The sequence below is a fragment of the Rosa chinensis genome, chromosome 6, assembly GCF_002994745.2.
Source record: "Rosa chinensis cultivar Old Blush chromosome 6, RchiOBHm-V2, whole genome shotgun sequence".
NCBI classification, from domain to species: domain Eukaryota; kingdom Viridiplantae; phylum Streptophyta; class Magnoliopsida; order Rosales; family Rosaceae; genus Rosa; species Rosa chinensis.
Genome location: NC_037093.1, coordinates 48719266 through 48737000, shown reverse-complemented (window position 1 = coordinate 48737000; position 17735 = coordinate 48719266). Strand labels below are relative to the sequence as shown.

Genomic DNA, 17735 nt, shown 5'->3' with positions numbered 1-17735 from the left:
TTGGAGCGTGGAGGATGTTGATGCTTCCCACAAGGTGGCTTACATCGATTCAACTCGTGGAGGTCGAATTTTGGAATTGAAATTCTAGGGTTTCAATCGAGCTGTTTTGTTCTAAGGTAAAATTCGATCGATTGGTTCATATTTGGACTTTGTTTTAGTTATGAAAGTTGAAATTGGGGTTGAGATGAAGAACTTTGGTGTTGGGAGTTTTGTCAAATTCCAACTTTGGTCCGGCGGCGGTGCCGCCACTGTAGTGGTGTTTTCCAGCGGTTTCCGGCCACCTCAGGGATAGTTTCTGTTCCTGAGTTTGATCTACTCGTCGATACGAGCATTTTGATAAATTGTTTGTAATTTTTGGAGATCGTATGAATATGTTGTGATTTTTACGGTTTCGGACCGTTCGATGATTCGATCCGTGAGGAATTGAGCGTCCGATCGACTTGTGAATTTGATATATCGATCGTGGAAGTATTCCGGAGACATTGGGTGGTCTCGGATGTGGTTTCGCCTCGATTGGCGTTACTTTGGGAATTTTGGTTCGATTTAGGGTTTTCGAATGTTATTCCTTGTGTTTCATTGACTGAATCAAAGCTGTACTTCCTTAGGTGCTTGACAGAGGACGTTCTGTAAGCAGTCTAGTGGTGTGAAGACGCAGCGGGAGTTTCGAGGTGAATAATCTCACAAGGTTCATTATGAACAGAATTACTATTATCGTTTTGGCGTTAATTATTTAACTGCAAACTATAGTTGGTATTAGTAGGCATTCCTGAGCGAATGACTACGTATATATATATTTACGTGATATATATATATATATATATATTCTTGTGGATGATGTGTGATGAATAATATGCATGATAGGTTCATATTATTGTTGAATGGGACTTTTCATATAAACAATATTGTGGAAAAAGATGTTTTCTATTGTTTGAAAAGTATTGAGTTTGATGTTATATTTTGGAGTCAAGCGTGACTCATTTTAAATGTATTGGTCCTTGTACCAAGGTTCACAGATGGTGAGCAGGGATGGGGAAAGCCGGAACTTGATGGTCGTAACGTTTTTAGGTCAGGTGTGACTTACTTAACGTTGACTTGAGACCAGATAGGGTCTGAAAAGCATGGGTCGCAGATGGTGACCAACGGTTGCTTCTGAGACCGGACGGGGTATGAAAACCAAGAGTCACAGACGGTGATAGGTTGCAGATGGTGACCAATGATTTATCTGTGTTATGAGCCTAGTTACCATGTTGTCTTTGAGTTATGGAATTAACTGTGACTATAGATGTATTAGTGGCATTTCTGAGTGAATGATTATGTGTGTACATATATATATTATGGGATATATATATATATATATATATACATATATATATATATACATATATATATATATATACATATGTATTCATGTATTGGTGGCATTTCTAAGTGAATGACTATGTGTGTACATATATATATTATGGGATATATATATACATATGTATTCATGTATTAGTGACTTCGTGGTGAATCTGTGTTGTTGTGTTGTGTGTCTAGGTTGGACTGATTTGTTGTTGGTACATCATGGCGGGGAGCGGGGAGCTATCTGATGCTCATGAGTGCGTGTTTTTAAAAGGGAGTTTCGGGGATTCTTTCTTTTAAATGTCCTGGGAGGACTTGTGTATCATATTTAGTTGTCAGAGTTTCAATTTATATGATTTGGTCACGGTGTGACCTTTATTGTTTCTTTTGGGAAAAGAATGTACTATTTTGGGAAAACATGGTATGTCTTCCTTATTCTCGAGTTGAAAGGTTTTCCTCGTGTTTGGCGTGAGTTGTGCGGGCTTTCATCCCGTGAATTGGTGTGAGTTGTTTTGAGTTACTCATACGGGCTTGCAAAAGCTTACCGGGTTTGTTGTGTGGCAACCCGGTACACCATTCCAACGGTGTAAGGGTTATTTATGCAGGTCAGGTTGATCGTGGCTGATGCTGAGGTAGCGTGCTTGCAGCTTAACGGTAATAAGTCAATTTTGTGACCTTACCGTTATAGAGACTTCCGTTTGTAGTGAGCTCTGAGGAATATTTACGTTTTATTTTGTTGTTGACAATTTAGTTTGTAAACTCGTGCGTTGTGTGACTCTGTGGGGCGAGTCAATATAGAATTTGTGGGTTCAGGGCATCAATATGTACTTGGGTTAAAAGGGAATAAGTTTCTAAGTATTTTGTATTGATGGCTGAACATTTCACGCATATATAATTATGGGGTTATATATCGATTTATTGTATATAAAATCAGGGGCGTGACATTTTATGAAACCAAGACTACATATACAACAATAACGACGTCAAGACGAAGCTTCGGTCACCGATGAGACGTCGTAGCTTGGCCAGAAGCGGAGGATGCACCAAATAACTCAGAAATTGATCGAGCTTCTAACTGCAGTCATCTCTCGCCGTTTGGACCCAAAAAAATTTGCCCCGCTTCGCCGTATAGAGACGAAGAGAACCGTGCAGGCCCGACGTCCAAACGTTGCCTGACGACGGAGCAAGGATCGGATCTCTGTCGGAAACAAACGGGTCGGGTTTCTTTGTCTGGTCTAAGTTGAAGAAGCCCTCTCGTTTTTAATGTTTTTTTTTATGAGAAAAATGAGCCATCAGTGCCTCAACTCTTGTGCACCGGCTAGTGTTTGATACCCACACTCTTCATGGTATCAATGTGATACCTGAATCCATATTTTGCTATCGACGAGGTACTTCCATCAAATTTCGCTAACAACTCCGTTAAAAAAATCACGTGCGAAGCACATGGGCCCCTAAACATGGGCAAACACGTCTTTTTGCCTAAAATGCATCCCTAATCGATCAAAACATACACTTTTCCTCCATTCTCAGAATCATCCAAAGCAACCAATTCTCGGCATAGCTCTCTCGTCAACTCCTCCTCCACTGCTAGCGACACCTTCGCCTTCGCCCATACCTGAATCTACTGGAAGGAGACCCCGGATGCCCATATCTTCAAGGCGAACTGAAGAAGGAAGACGTGAAGGTTCAGGCTGCCAGTATCGTCGCCGCACCCGCGCCGCCAAAGCCTTGAGTTTACCGTCAAGTCGCCGGCAGTGAAGTGCTATTTGAAGAAGGCAGCGGGGATTGAGTCAGGGTGTGACCGACCGGGACACATAATTGGCTTTGATACGAATAATTCGACGCCTATAAAAAGGAGTAGTGGTGTTGTAAGGTTGAATTGAAAGAGTGGAGGATTGAGGAGTAATCTTGAAGATCTATGAATTGAAAGCTTAATCTGCAACAATTTTTGAGAGAGTGATTGGCGATGCAGTAGGGATTCAGCCAAGACCGAAGACACGAAGATTCTCAATGTCGAAGATGACAGCGGTGAAGACATTGTATTCATTATTGATGTGAAGAGAATTTTATCACCTGGGTTTTAATTTGTTCGGTTGTTCCTCTGTTCTTATGTTAAAGCTTGAAGCTTTTAATGTGGGTTTGAATTAATGGGTTTCTCTCAAATTAGACAATATTCTTCCGTAAGTGACTTCTGGGCAAGCATTGATTAATGAGTTTTTGATCTAGCTCCTAAAAAGGAAAGAAAGCATAAAGCTTGAGTCTATGTTTAACAGATCGTTTTTTGATTTTGAATGATGGAGGAGCACCTGCATCTATTTGCGTATGGTTTTTTGAGATTTTTGGGATGGTGGAGCACCTACATCTGTTTGCGTCTGGTTTACAATGGCAATGCATCCATACCATCTGCATTCTGGGCCCTTTTCTTTATCTTCTTCAATCTCACTTTCCCTCTGTTGAAGGTTTGTGTACAATTTGTTGGGTTTTGGTTGTGATTGGAGAACTGGGTTTTGGCAATTTGTTGGGTTTTGGTTGTGATTAGAGAACTGGGTTTTGGTTTAATGGAGCATTGGTTTAGTAAAGTTTGGAACTTTGGATTGAGCTGAATTTGAAAGCGCACTGAACATTTTGTATGCTTAAACTTAGAGCTGAGCTCGTGGAGGTGGGAGAGGTAGGAGTACCAGCGGTTCTGGAAAATGACGATGGAGGAGACGGTGGTGACAAAGTCATTGATGGAAGGGAATTGAATGGGAAGTTTGGTTGGATTTCTGCTCATTACATGTGGTCTCTTGTATGTGTTTTCAATGCTTACCCATCCTCCATTCCTCCCCATTAAATTAGATTTTCATTTTCATGGAAATTTGTGCGGTAGAGTACAAACATGGAGGGAATGGTGGCCATTCCCTATGGAAAATGGCGGGAAATCAAGGTCTGGTAGAGTCTGGGTCATTTAAGTAATTTCAAAGTATTTTTGGAGTCCACGTGCTTGCCACGTCAGACATCTGACAGAGCCGTCAGCGAAATCTAACGGAAGTACCACGTCGATAGCAAAATATGGGTTTAGGTATCACATTGATACCATTGAGAGTGTGGGTATCAAATTGGCCGGCGCACAAGAGTTGAGACACTGATGGTGCATTTTTCTCTTTTTTTATATAGAACAAAATTGGTGTAAAAGTACGACTTTGCCTTGAAAAATCTAACCACATGAATGACACGTGATCATTTTTAACAGAGCATTAACGGAAGATTGGCCGAAGTATCACGCTGATATGAAATTTTAAGTCCAGGCATTACATTAATCATGTTTAATGATTGAGTATCAAATTGGCCAAGGCAACAAAGTGTAGGCAAAGAGCAAATGCACCCATGAACCAAGGGTAATTGCAAATTTGTCAACTAAATTGGTACTACCAATCCACCATTCATCCCAAATTAGCAATTGCCTCTAGCTTACACAATGCATTAATAAAAGGCAATTTGCGTGCTAATCTATTATTCACACTTTTAATTTGAATAATTCTTTAGATCAAAATAATGTTAAATTTGGTCTGGAAAATTAAAGGGAGGGAATGAGTATTTATAGAATTCTTAAAAATAAATTTCTATATTTTTTTTTAACTTTCAAATTAATTTTAGCATAAAAACATAAGAAAAAAACAATTATCGTTGGTATTTAATTACAACCATTGGATTGAGATTCAACGGCTATAATTTTAAACTCTTGCATGTTTGTGTGTTTTCAAAATAGAACTGTTGGCAGGAGATATGGAGCCCACCTTGATCAGTCAGGCATTTGCACAGGCAGTTGGTCCACACGCGGGCCCCAACAATCAGTTAGACAGTATTTTGTTGGTGCATTGCCCAATTGTTACTAGCTGCCCAATTGGTCCACCAATTAAACCATCGATGCATTTGCTCTAATGGTGAATTTTTCTCTTACTTGATACATACTTTTTACTCAATACATGCACTACCAGTGAAATATTAATTTCTCATTTCAATATTTTACTATAAATACACAACTCAAAGTTTTTTTTTTTTTTGGAGAATGACAACTCAAAATACCTAAAATATCCTTAATCTCAAAATCATGAAATATCCTATTATGTAATTATGGATTAAATACTTGTTACTCCCTGTACTTTGCTGCCGAAAACAGTTCAGTCCCTCACCTTTTAAATTAAACAGGTTAATCCTTATTTACTCTAATTCTCATACGATAGGTCCACAACAGGTCTAAAATGACTATCATACCCTTACTTCCTCTTTTTTTTTCCTTTCATTTTTTAATTTCTCTTTTTTTTTTTTTTTTTTTTTTTTTTGCTTCTCTCTCTCTAAACCGAACAGAACCTCAAAGCTTTTCACACTCTCCTCTCAGAAATTCAAAACTTCAAAAATCAAATTTCCGTTACAAAATGACATTCCGAACGATCCGAGCGATGCAAAGACTCGAAACGGTGCCGCCTCACCTAAAGACGAAGAAGCTCCGGTCGAAACTATCTCACCGGTGGCGAACCAGATCTCTCCGATTCTTTACTTGTTTCAGAAACCTAATGCTCATAGTGAGGCCTCGATCGAGTTATGGAGGAAAGGTGGTGAAGAAAGCGGCTGCCGGAGTGGGGCAAAGTTAACGCTTCTGAGTCGTCGTGCGTGGAGTCTAATTCTGGAGCTGATATTGGAGGCTTCATTGAGAGAAAGTTGAAGCTGAAGTCAAAGAGCAGAATTGCGAAGGTAATTGGAGGTTATAAAGCAGTTATTGAATTAGCGGTTTCCGAGTCCGATAAGGTCTCAGTGAAATTCAAGGAGCAAGAGTTCATTTCACTCAACTCCGGTGTGCAATTATGCTCGGAAGTGACAGTATCAGAGTAAGACGGTGAAAAATGTCGGTAATAGAGCACAAGCATTTGAATTCCACGGAGCGTCGAGTAATACTTCCGTAATAGAGTATCAGAATTTGGACTCAGATTAGTCTATTGATAATGTTCTTGAGCTTTTCTGGACTCGAAGCCGACGTAGCTTCCTGGGTCTTAGCGTTTGGGGTGGTGGTGTCGTCAGGGTGGCGGATCCATTTTGGGGATCGAGTGGGGTAGAAGAGGTAGAGGAGGGTAAGAGATTGGGGATTTGAGTGGTGGGTTGGGAGTGGAGCTCGGTAGAGTCAAGTTGATTGGAAATGGGATCGAAGCTGGGCTAGTCGGAGCTGGAATTGGGGTTGGGGAACTGGAGCGGGGAGCTACAGAGTCACCGGAACATTTGTCGGTCTTGTCATGGAGGCCATGGCAGAGAATCCCTAATCCCAAGAGAGAGACAGAGCTGAGAGAGAGAAGCAGAAAAAATATATATATAGAAAAATTAAAAATCTAAAAAGAGAGGAAAAAAAAGTGAGCGGCATAATGGTCATTTAGACCTATTGTGTGAGAACTAGAGAGAATAAGGACTAACCTGTTTAATTTAAAATGTGAGGGACTGCTGGGAGAGGCTCCTCATCTTTCGGAGAAGTGAAAAACAGTTTCGTTTTCGAAAAGAAGAACCGGTTTGTGTTCCTATGTTCCGTCCGGCGGCACGTCTTTTGGACGTCGTCGCAGGACGGGTAGGTTTCGATTTTCAATCCGCCGGTGAAGGTCCGAAGCGGAGTACAGGCCGGAATGAGGAAGATCGATGGTGGGGTCATCCGTATACAACTGCCGAGATCGTCGAACATTATGCAACCGCCGAGATAGCCGAACAGTATGCAACCGCCGACTTGGGCCAACAAATATTCCTTTGGCTGCGGTCGTCGGTGCCTGGGGGAGGGCGAGTGGCTCATTTGAGGCTTCTATTCGAATCCGGGTGCAATCTGACCCTACTGCAAATGGCGATCCAGCAACAACGGTTGAGCGTGCAGCCCCATTTGAGTTCTTCGACGATAGTGATTAGACGTCTATGTTTGTCAGCAGCGGCGGGGATCGAATGTGGCGTGATCTGGCCACTGGCTTCGGCTGAGTTTCGCTGGCATTGTGTTCCGTTGGGAAAGGTTAACGGTGATGGCCAACATGGGTCGTGGGCCAGCTACGGGTCATGGGCTTGTCCAAGGCCGGCCTCTACTAGAAGGCATGAAGTGCTGGCTGTTGTGCAATCTGGGACATGGGCCTGTTATCTGTTCTTGGGCCTTTGTTGGTGGGCTTATAGTATGTATTTATTTTCTATAGTTTGTTTATTGGTTAGGTGTATTTTATTTCCAATAAATCCCTACATAGTTGTTGTAGGGAGAGTCGGGCTGAATGTCCTTGTCTGCACTCAATGTGCCTTGTTTGTCCTAGAGAGGAGTCAAATCGTTATCAAATGGACGAACTCTCCTAGTCGCAAGATGAAACCTAATGCCGCCAGTTATAGTTCTGGTCGGCAGCATAGTGGGAAAGCAGGTTTAATTGCTCTACGGCTTTGTATGAGCTATATCTTTCCGTTATGTCACCCTTGTGAAGCAAATGGTGTTGCCCAAATATCTGGTATGTCAACCCTTGCTAATCGGTGCATGTTTGAGTACATAAGATTAGTGGAGGTTTATGTTATTATTCGGGATGCTCTCTCAGTACTTATTGTAATTCGGGGTTCAGGCTTTATGTCCCCCCCCCAATTGTATTCAACAGTTTCATTAATGAAGGCCTGAAGGCAGCTGCATCAGCCCTTGTTTCAAAAAAAAAAGTGAGGGACTGAACTGTTTTCAGCAGCAAAGTACAGGGAGTAACAAGTATTTAATCCTTTAATTATATTAAGGCACACCAGATGCAATCGATATTGCTTGTTTATTCAAAAACAATAATATATTTACAAATGACTATTAGATTACCAATTTAATGGATGATCATGATTTAACAAAAGACCAAAAAGAGAAACATCACCGTGATAGATTGATCATTGTGAGTCAAAATTTGAAGAAAATATGACCATCACTTCTGGAAAGCCACTGCCCGTCGCTCTATTTAATCTTGTTAATAATGCAAAGAATCACACAAAGGAAGGGGGGACAATGGCCAAAATTCCTCCAAAATAAAAATACAAAAGGATGGGGGGCTTGAGGAAAAATCAAACCAAAACAAAAGAACAATCACAACAAATAAAATGGTACTAACCCATGGGTGGCATGAGTAAAAAATAAAATAAAATAAAAAAACAAGTCCACCCCCGAAGTTGAATGTCACGGCACCCAGTGAACCAAGAAGCGGCACAAGAATGCTTCAAGCTGCATACAAAGAAACCAGAGTGCTGTAAATAGACAACTGCAGCAACCCAGCTACTTCCAATATAGAGAGCTGCAACAGCGTGTACACTTCCAACTCTTTATATTTTCTTTTTCTTTTTTTTCCTTTTTTGTTTTAAGAATAGATGGGTGGCCTTAGCAAATGTAAAGCACACCCACATATGAAACAACCAACAGCAGCTTCAAAAACACACCCACATGCAACTGCAACTTCTCACTAAATTCAGTAACACACAGAGATATGTTGTTCCGGGTAATTTTTTTCATGGTTATTACATGTGTTGTAAATCTCAATCAGATATTGGTTTTCAATTAAAAAGTAGTTCAAATACAACATATTGTTCTGATGTTAAAAGTCACTCTGCGATTTTTTGTGAAGTAGCATACAGGCTAATGTATGTATTAAAGGGTAATAGTGTAATAGTGTGTCTGATTAGTTAGTTTTCTTTTAGTATATAAAGAAAAAACTTTGCTGTAAATTGTAATCAGAAATTAATCACAATGTAGTCCTCATTCTTCTTTGCTTTTCTTTTCCTTCTTCTTCCTCATTCTTCTTCTACCTCTAGACCATAATTTAAATTCCACAATATGTTCTTGAAGTTATAGTATCTGAAATCAGAAGCTTACATTCCAAACGGGAAAAACGTTTACTTCTTACCCATTGATCAATAATCTAACTAAGGAAAATGGAATACCAGCTTCCAGGTTGCTTGTGAAATCATAGAAGCAGAAAATGATAATCCTCTTTTTTCATACAGGTGTACAGTAAGACAGTCAGCAACGGTGGTTTGCCTAATGAACCTTACAGATTCAACGTCGCCTATCACAAGCTTGACATAGCAGCTGGATCCGAGCCCCTGATATTTGGTATTAAAGGTGTTGTGGAACACAATATTTTTCCTCCATGAAGTGTCATTCCCAAGAGATTAGGAAGAAGCTTCTCTTTACTTGAGCCTCTTGAAGCATAACAGCAGCCTCATTTTTTTAACTTTTTTGTAATCAACAAAGAACAGAACATGAAGGACCTGCAGAGTTAACTAAAAGTTATAGTTGGGACAGACTGAATGATCGCGAGTGTATGCAGCTGAAGCACAGGGAGGCCACATCAAGCCAACATGGAAACATAAAATTGGATGAAAAATTGGACCAGATCGACTGGCAAATCAATATTAGTTGGAGTGCATATGTAGACATATTCCAGAGTGAGACTTAACGAAGATAAAAATGCTACTATGTGGTGCACATCAAGCCCAAATCAGAACAGAAAGATTAGAAACCCCAACCATCAAAAGAAAATCAATAATAATTTTTTTTAAATAATTGTTTAACCAGGTTCCATCTCAAAGATAGGCCAGCATGGCTCTTATTTCATAAGAAAACAAACACCAAGTATATATGGCACTTAACCAAAAGCAGTACTGAAACTAAGATTCTTCATGAAGGATTTCATCAAGAGGCTTATTTTCATAAATTCTTGATCCAAAACGAATTTGCAGCTCTCTAGAGGACAATATGTTAGACGATTGATCTCTTCAGCCCCTTCCATTACACTGGTGCGTGCTCTTTCACCGCCAGATTTTCTTGATCCAGAAGAATTCACCGCATCGCACTTTTGAGAATCAGTTGTAATGACCTTCAAGGATGATAGAGGCAACCGTCAATATGAAAGAAAATAATGTTAGAAATGTGATATAGAAAGGAAAGAAGTACTACAAACCTTGATCAAGCCTGAGAAACATTTTGAAGGCTCCTTAGTAGCAGCAGCAACCACAACTCCCTGTGTGGATACTCTTTCATAACCACTTTTTTGTGATCCAGATGGAATCCCAACATTAAGGTTGTCCAGATCACATAATGTAATGTCCTTCAAGAAACAAAGAAAAGACGTTATTATATTATATAAAGGAATTCAGCATTATAAAAGAATATAATGTTTTGTAATACAGAAAAGAGAAGAAATATGTACCTTGATCAAGCCTGTTATTTTCTTTGAGCACCACTCAGGAGCCACAACTCCATGGCCACTGGTGCAGGGTTTTTCATCCCCAGCATCCTGCACTAGAATTGGGGACGGGTTCATTGATTCCTATTTAGCATCATCAGAAACTTCTCCAGCATCATAAACTTCTTCATCATCAGAAAACTCATCAAATGATCTCATATCAAGCTGGTAGCGGAGAATTCCTCCAATGCCCCCAAAACCTTGGCAGAAATGTGACCCCTCTTGTGATTTGTTGGTGACAAGCTCAAGCGTACAACCAAACCCCTTGTACTCTTCAGTGAACCACTCCAACAATGACATCTTGTCTTGAATATCTAGTTCTCTAGAGTTGGCAGAATCCCAAAAGTTGCTCTTATTGTTTTCTTGCTCTTTGTTAAGATGTTTGACAACAATCTCACCAGTACTAGAGTTTTTCAGCTCATACCTACTAATTTCCAGTCTTTCCGACACAATAAGTATCTTCACAGCACCTCTCTCCAAAGCTTTTAGTGTATCATCTAAACCAAAAACATACATTCCTCTATCCAATCTAATCTCTTCAAAGTATTTTTCCATCAAGCGTTTCTCCTGCACAAATTTCACATTGGATAGAATCTTTGATGACAAGTCTATAGCCTGATCGAAACCATTCTCTCCTCCACAACGAACACTCACTACATTCAGTATTTTGGCCTGCAGACGCGGATCAAACTTGTCTGACCCACTAAGCACAATTTTGAAGTCCGCTGATCCTGCCAGTATTATTCCTGCAACATTGGGCTTGTTGGTGGCAGGGTTAATAAAAAGCTTAGTGGCATTTTCTGCTGCCTTAGAAACATAGTTGTGGCGTGCCTCCTCTCCAAGACGAGCAAAACGAAGAGCTGATTGCCCTCCTCTTCCATGTTTCTTTGGGAGGTCAACAGTATAGTTATGAAGCACCTTCCTCGTGTTACCACTTAATGTCCCAAAAAGACTACCATGACCATCTATGACAATGAAACCAAATTTCTCATCAGATTCTAAGAGTTCATTAAGAGCTTCAACATGGAACTTGTTGTCACAGAGGTAAAGAGACACATTGATGGGCTTGAAAGGCTCAAAATTAATTGCAATCTTTTTCTCCTTCCTGTCTTCAGTAACAATTGTTCCAATATAGAGCACAAGTCCATTAGGAGGAAGCTTGTTGTAACCCTTGAGCCGCTGCAGAGCAGATTTAATTGCACATAAAACAGACTGACGGTTCACCCTGCTTTTGATATTTGAAGCAGTTCCATACTCATTATCCAACATCTTAGTAACACGAGTGATTTGATCACGGGGAGGAATGATGAGAGAAATCATGCTGGTGCCATTACCCCTGGCAGCTTCAAGTCCCTTGATTAGTTTCTTAGTTTTCCACATCTCAATGTGTTTATCGGTCTCGTGATAATCTGCCATTCTGAACAACAACTGATGGCTGCAAAGATAAATAGAGAGGAAAAGCAATTAGTAATTTAGTATACAGAATCTCAACCTAATCACAAAACACAAGCAAACTACATTGCACCTTAGACAATCTTCATCTATAACAAGTTAACTACACCTTGATTTTCAAACTACAATCAAGCAACTAAACCGTATTTGCAATTGCAAACTTTTCTCAACTTCTAACATGCCTCACAAAACATAAGTTCTCAATGCCTGACATGTAATTAAACAATAGTACGAGTATGAAAGCTTACAAGTATCATTGTGTATTATGAAAGCTTCTGTTTTCTATTAGAATTGTTAGTATATATGGGACAGTTGATCATTGTAATCAGTTAACTACGAATATCATTCTTGATCAAGATAGCGCTTTCTCTGTAATCTACTCTAATTCAGGTTTCCATTATTACAATTCCTATAGTTCCTCGTGTTCTTCGTTCTTTCTTAAATTCTTCTCAGTGTTCCTGCATAATTATCATGGGTTGAGGTACTTTATCATGGTTTCACAGCCTATAATTATAAACACCGACAGGGATAGACGGGGCCGAGGAAATTATTGCCCTATTGTAGCAAATTACAAATCAGTAGTGATGAATGCAAGTGTAACTATAAGTTGGAACCAAGTCATGCGATACACAATACAACACAATCAGAATTCCTTCCTACTTCATGCAACTCAGGATTTTCATCGGAAAAGGAATCAACTTAGTACCATTGATCGATATACGAGAACTTGAACATGAACAGAGCAAAACAGCAAAAAAAAATAATTGTTCAATGAAGTGGTATTATGATCGACTCACCTTGGATCGGCAGAACTTTCGAGAGAGGGGGAGAGAATTGTTGAGAAGTCCTCTGGTTATTTATAATAGGGTTTTTGTCCATTTACCCCATTTCTAGGGATTTTTTTCCCACTAACCCCATTGAGTTTTTTTAATTCCCTCTTACCCAATACACTCTAAGGGAGTCTTCCCTAATACCCCATTAAGATTTTTTTTTTGTTTTTAATTTTTTTTTAATACCATTTTACCCCTCACCCCTTATTTACTTAGAGAGAGAGAGAAAATAGAAGAGAGAGAAACCATAGGAGACTTCGCCGGAGCCCGTCACCGGTCGCCGGAATCCGGTCACCGGCCGCCGGATTCCGGCCAACTTTCGCCGGATTCCGGTCACCGGCCGCCGGATTCCGGCCAACTTTTGCCGGATTCCGGTCACCAGAATTTGTTGAAAATCTCACCGGAAAGGTTTTTTGGCCCCCAATAGACATCTATTGCCCCCCAATAGACCTCTATTGCCTCCTATTGCCCCCCAATAGACGTCTATTGCCCCCTAATAGACGTCTATTGCCCCCCAATAGACGACTATCAGCCATGTATTGCCCCCCAATAAAGGAGCAATAGATGTCTATCAACCATGTATTGCCCCCCAATAGACGTCTATTAACCATGTATTGCCCTCCCAATAGACAATTATCAGCCATGTATTGCCCCCCAATAGACGACTATCAGCCATGTATTGCCCCCCAATAGACGTCTATCAGCCATGTATTGCCCCCCAATAGACGTCTATTGCCCCCCAATAGAATTTTCGTTTGCTGGAATGAAAATTAATCTTCCTAAAATTAGACAAATAAAACTTTAATTAACGAAAAAAAAATAAGAGATTACATCAATTTAAAACATCTATTGCCCCCCAATAGTCGTCTATTCCTTCACATATCTCTCTGTTTAGCCTTCACCTTTTTTTTTTTTTTCGAGAATGAAACCTTCACTTTCTTGAACCAGTTTCTCTTGCCATTTTTGCTACCTCATCTTTCTTCCTCCAATCCTTGAAACTGGTCTTTACAACTTGGTTCTGGGTTTCGAAGAAAACCAGAGTAGCAAAGTAGCAGACATGTTGGATCTTAATGTTGATGTCTCTATCGGAGAAAGAGAAAAGATCTGGGCACCCTATCGGAGTTCAACCGTGAGACTCAAGACCAGACGTCGTCTTCAGCCGGAGATGTCGTTCAGCGTCTTGGTCCAGATCCGGTCACCGGCGAGCTGACGAGCTGACCAGAAGCAGCGTCTTCAGTCGGAGACGTCGTCGAGCTCATTGCTGGAGCAGCAAGAGGAAGAAGGCAGAGTGCTCATCCGCCGGAACTGGAGATTGGAGAGAGAGAGGGAGAAACCAGATGGCACCGGGACTGAGTTCGAAGAGAAGAGAGCGACAGAGCTTTCATGGCAGAGAGAGAGAGGGAGAGAGAAACCGGAGGGCAAGGACCCAAGGGGATCGGAAACCTTCTTCGCCGGTAAGGTCGCTCTGGACCGCCGAGGAGGTCGATCTCGACCATCACTCACATCCTCCCCTTCTTCGTTGGCGAAATTTGAAGATCCGTTTCGAACTTCTGCTAGGACTTCTGCACGATCTCACTGTTGACTTCGTTTCCGACGACCGGCGACCAGGCCGACGGGGATGTGGCCAGATCGTGAGAGAGAGAGCGAGAAGAGAGAGAGAGTGTGTGTGATCGAGAGATGAGAGAGAGTGGCATTGATGTAGTTATTTAATTAGGTTGAGGGTAGACTGGTCATTATACTCTAATTTGGGTTAGTGAGAATAAAAATCTGTTGTTGGGGTAAGTGGGATAACTTTTGCTCATTTTGGGGCTTTTGGTCAAGGACCCTTTTATAATAAACCCTAAACCTGATGTGATTCTATATCGACTTGGGGGTCACGAAACGCGGTTTACAAGAAAAGTTGTCAAACTTTCCCCTGGTGCAAGTCTTGAAAGAATATGTTGAGAATTCTGAGAAGAATATTTTTAAATGTAACCGGTAAATATCTAAATACACCAAGTATTTTAAATAGGGATAATGATCATTTACACAATTTTAGGATAAAAATTGTCTATTTACCCAAACACTCTAAGAGATTGCCCATTTACCCAAACACTCTAAGGGGGTGTATTGTATTTGGATTTGTGCAGACTTTTTTTAATTGACAGACTTTTTGAAAAGTCCACAGACTCTTTAAAAAATTGATAGACTGCTATTGATTTCTTAAAACCATTGATTTTAGCAACAGACTTTTTATTCATTCTTGAAAATCTATATACTTTATTATGAATGATTTCTATAGATTTTCTAGTAAATAAAAAAAAAAACAAAAAACACAACCAATGCAATCCAAATGCAAAGCAAGATAATAACTCGTTGCCTATTCAATGGTCGAGTATCTTCTAGTAGAACTTGACTCAAATTAGAGGTGGCAAACGGGCCGGGCCGGCCCGACCTGGCCCATTTTAAGCGAGCCTAGTCGTGCTTCATGCTGTGCTTGGGCCGACCCATTTATTATCGTCCCGGGCTCGTGCCGGCCCATTTACTTAAACATTAAGCCTGGTCCGGCCCATGGCCCGAGCCCATATCGTGTCGGGCCATGCTCGTGCCGGGCCAATAAACGGGCCGTGCTCGTGCCTGCCCACTATAAAGCACGATTTTAAAATTTTAATTTGAATAAATAAAAATTAATTTTATTTAACTATTTAGAAAATTAAATAAATTAAGTTCTACAATATTTTTCTTAATCTTAGCTTTTTAAGATTAGTTTTCTAATATTTTTTATATTCCACTACAAGAAAGAAAGAAAAAAACAAAAAAAGTCAAAAATATATTGCTTGTAGTATATTATTGTGAGACTAATCTTTATTAATATAATGAAGATTTAGTATCATATTATTCTTTCCTTCATTCTATAGTTGTATTATTATGAGATTAGAAAAAATACTTTATGACTTTATGTCAAGGATATAATGTTTTATTTCACTATTTTGACAATATAAAGAAATAGCATTAGTGGAATTGTCATGAGATTTTAAATAAAGAGGTCTAATATTCAAATCTCATCGTTGTGGTTTTTAAATATTTTTAAAAACAAAATGAAATTTTGTGTTTGTAACGGGCCGGTCCACAATATGTCGTGCTCGGGCCGTGCCGGGCCCATTACGGGCTCGGACCTGGCCAATATTTCTAGGCCCAATCCGGCCCGTTATTCTAACGTGCTCGGGTCATGCCGGGCCACTAACAGGCTTGGGCCGTGCCGGGCCTCTTTTAAGCGTGCCGTGCTCGTGCTTAGCGGCCCATTTGCCACCTCTAACTCAAATGAATGATTATTACTCTGTCTAGCTAGTTTGTTCTCATTACTAATCTCCCAATCAACTTAAAGATACAATATAGATCACTTGATGTAATTCTCATCAATTTTGTTTTCACCTATTAACATATATCGTAAAATTATTGATCCATGTCTTGATCTATAATCAATCAATCAAAATTCAATTGTTCAAGCTTTCCTTGAACAATGATATATATTTAACCGATGAGAATAATTAATTAATAAGACAAAACCTAGTATTTCATAGAAAAACTATTCAAGGTTTTAGGGGTAGACCACAATATTTGGGTCTTAGGGTTTCATAAATCATTTTTAATTGCAAATTAGGGTTCCAAGTATCACAATTGAACCAAAAAAAAAATCACATTCAACAACTACAATGAAAATGTTAGGTATCAAAAAATATTGATATCATAAAAGGTTAGAGAAAAGATAAGAAGAAACAAGAAAGAGAGACAATAGGGTGTGGGACTACAAGAAAAAACAAAAAATGTGACGAATGAAATTCCTCACAAAAAGTCTAAATTCCTCACTGATAATCATCAGCGAGGAAATCGAGTCGTCGAAAATTTTCCTCGCTTAAACCCCCTCACGGATTACTATATGCGAGGACTTTTGATTTCCTCACAAATGAAAAATTGCGAGGAATGCATATTCCTCGTAAATTAAAAATTGTGAGGAATGCATATTCCTTGCAAATTGAAAATTGCAAGGAATGTATATTCCTCTCAAACTAATATTTATGAGGTTCTTGTATCCTCACATTTAAGAATATGCAAAGCCATTGTTGCTCATTTCACAAATATTTTGTTTTTTCTTTTAAATTTCACTTGTTTGAAGATAAACCACTTATATAAGACAACTAAACAATTGATCAATAACACTTTCGGACTTATATTAAATAAAGAGTAGTTATTACATACATGGTTCCTCAATTGCAAAAACAAAATATCTTAGAAGATATTTAGTTGCTTAATTACATGTGCAAAAGATTCCTCCTAAGTGGAGTTGCATGGAAATCAAGGTATCAATGTCTTCAATATCATTCATCCTACTACAAAGCATACCATTATTGTTGCTACTTGCTAGTAAAATACGCCCATGTAATTTGTTAAAGATCACCTTTAACTTTGCATACTACTTGGCTATTATTGGAAGGTTGTCACTCAAAGTCACTTGTATGCCTCTTGAGCTTTGCCCTAACATATCTCCTCTTCTTCATTTTCTCCTACAGCAAAATGAAAGGAGATGACTATATAGCCAACAAACATCCAAAAAATTTATATCAGTAGTCAGTTTAACAATAATCTGACATTGATCAACCCACAACACTTGTTATACACCAGCAAAGACGTATAAAAAAATAGTACTGTAAGGATGATATTAATTTGAAAACTGAAGGAACAATCATCAGTGCATGACCATAGCTAGGAAAAAGTAGGATAACAATACTAATCACATATATGATCTAGTATATGGTTTCTGAGAACAGAGGAAGTGAACAACCTTTTGTCCTTTCCACTTGTGACTTGGACCCAGAAAAGAAACAAGCGTCTTTCCATA

General features: G+C 39.5%; 1 protein-coding gene across 1 annotated transcript; it reads right to left on the bottom strand.

The window, feature by feature from the left end:
* Positions 1-9862: 9862 nt before the first annotated feature.
* LOC112171478 (eukaryotic peptide chain release factor subunit 1-3-like) lies at positions 9863-12868 on the bottom strand. Its single transcript, XM_024308659.2, has 4 exons — positions 12827-12868; positions 10542-12012; positions 10293-10439; positions 9863-10208 (listed from the first exon to the last, which is right to left on the bottom strand). The coding sequence occupies exon 2, from the start codon at positions 11991-11993 to the stop codon at positions 10662-10664; it is 1332 nt and encodes a 443-aa protein (XP_024164427.2). The 5' UTR covers positions 11994-12012; positions 12827-12868; the 3' UTR covers positions 9863-10208; positions 10293-10439; positions 10542-10661.
* Between the last annotated feature and the right edge of the window lie 4867 nt (positions 12869-17735).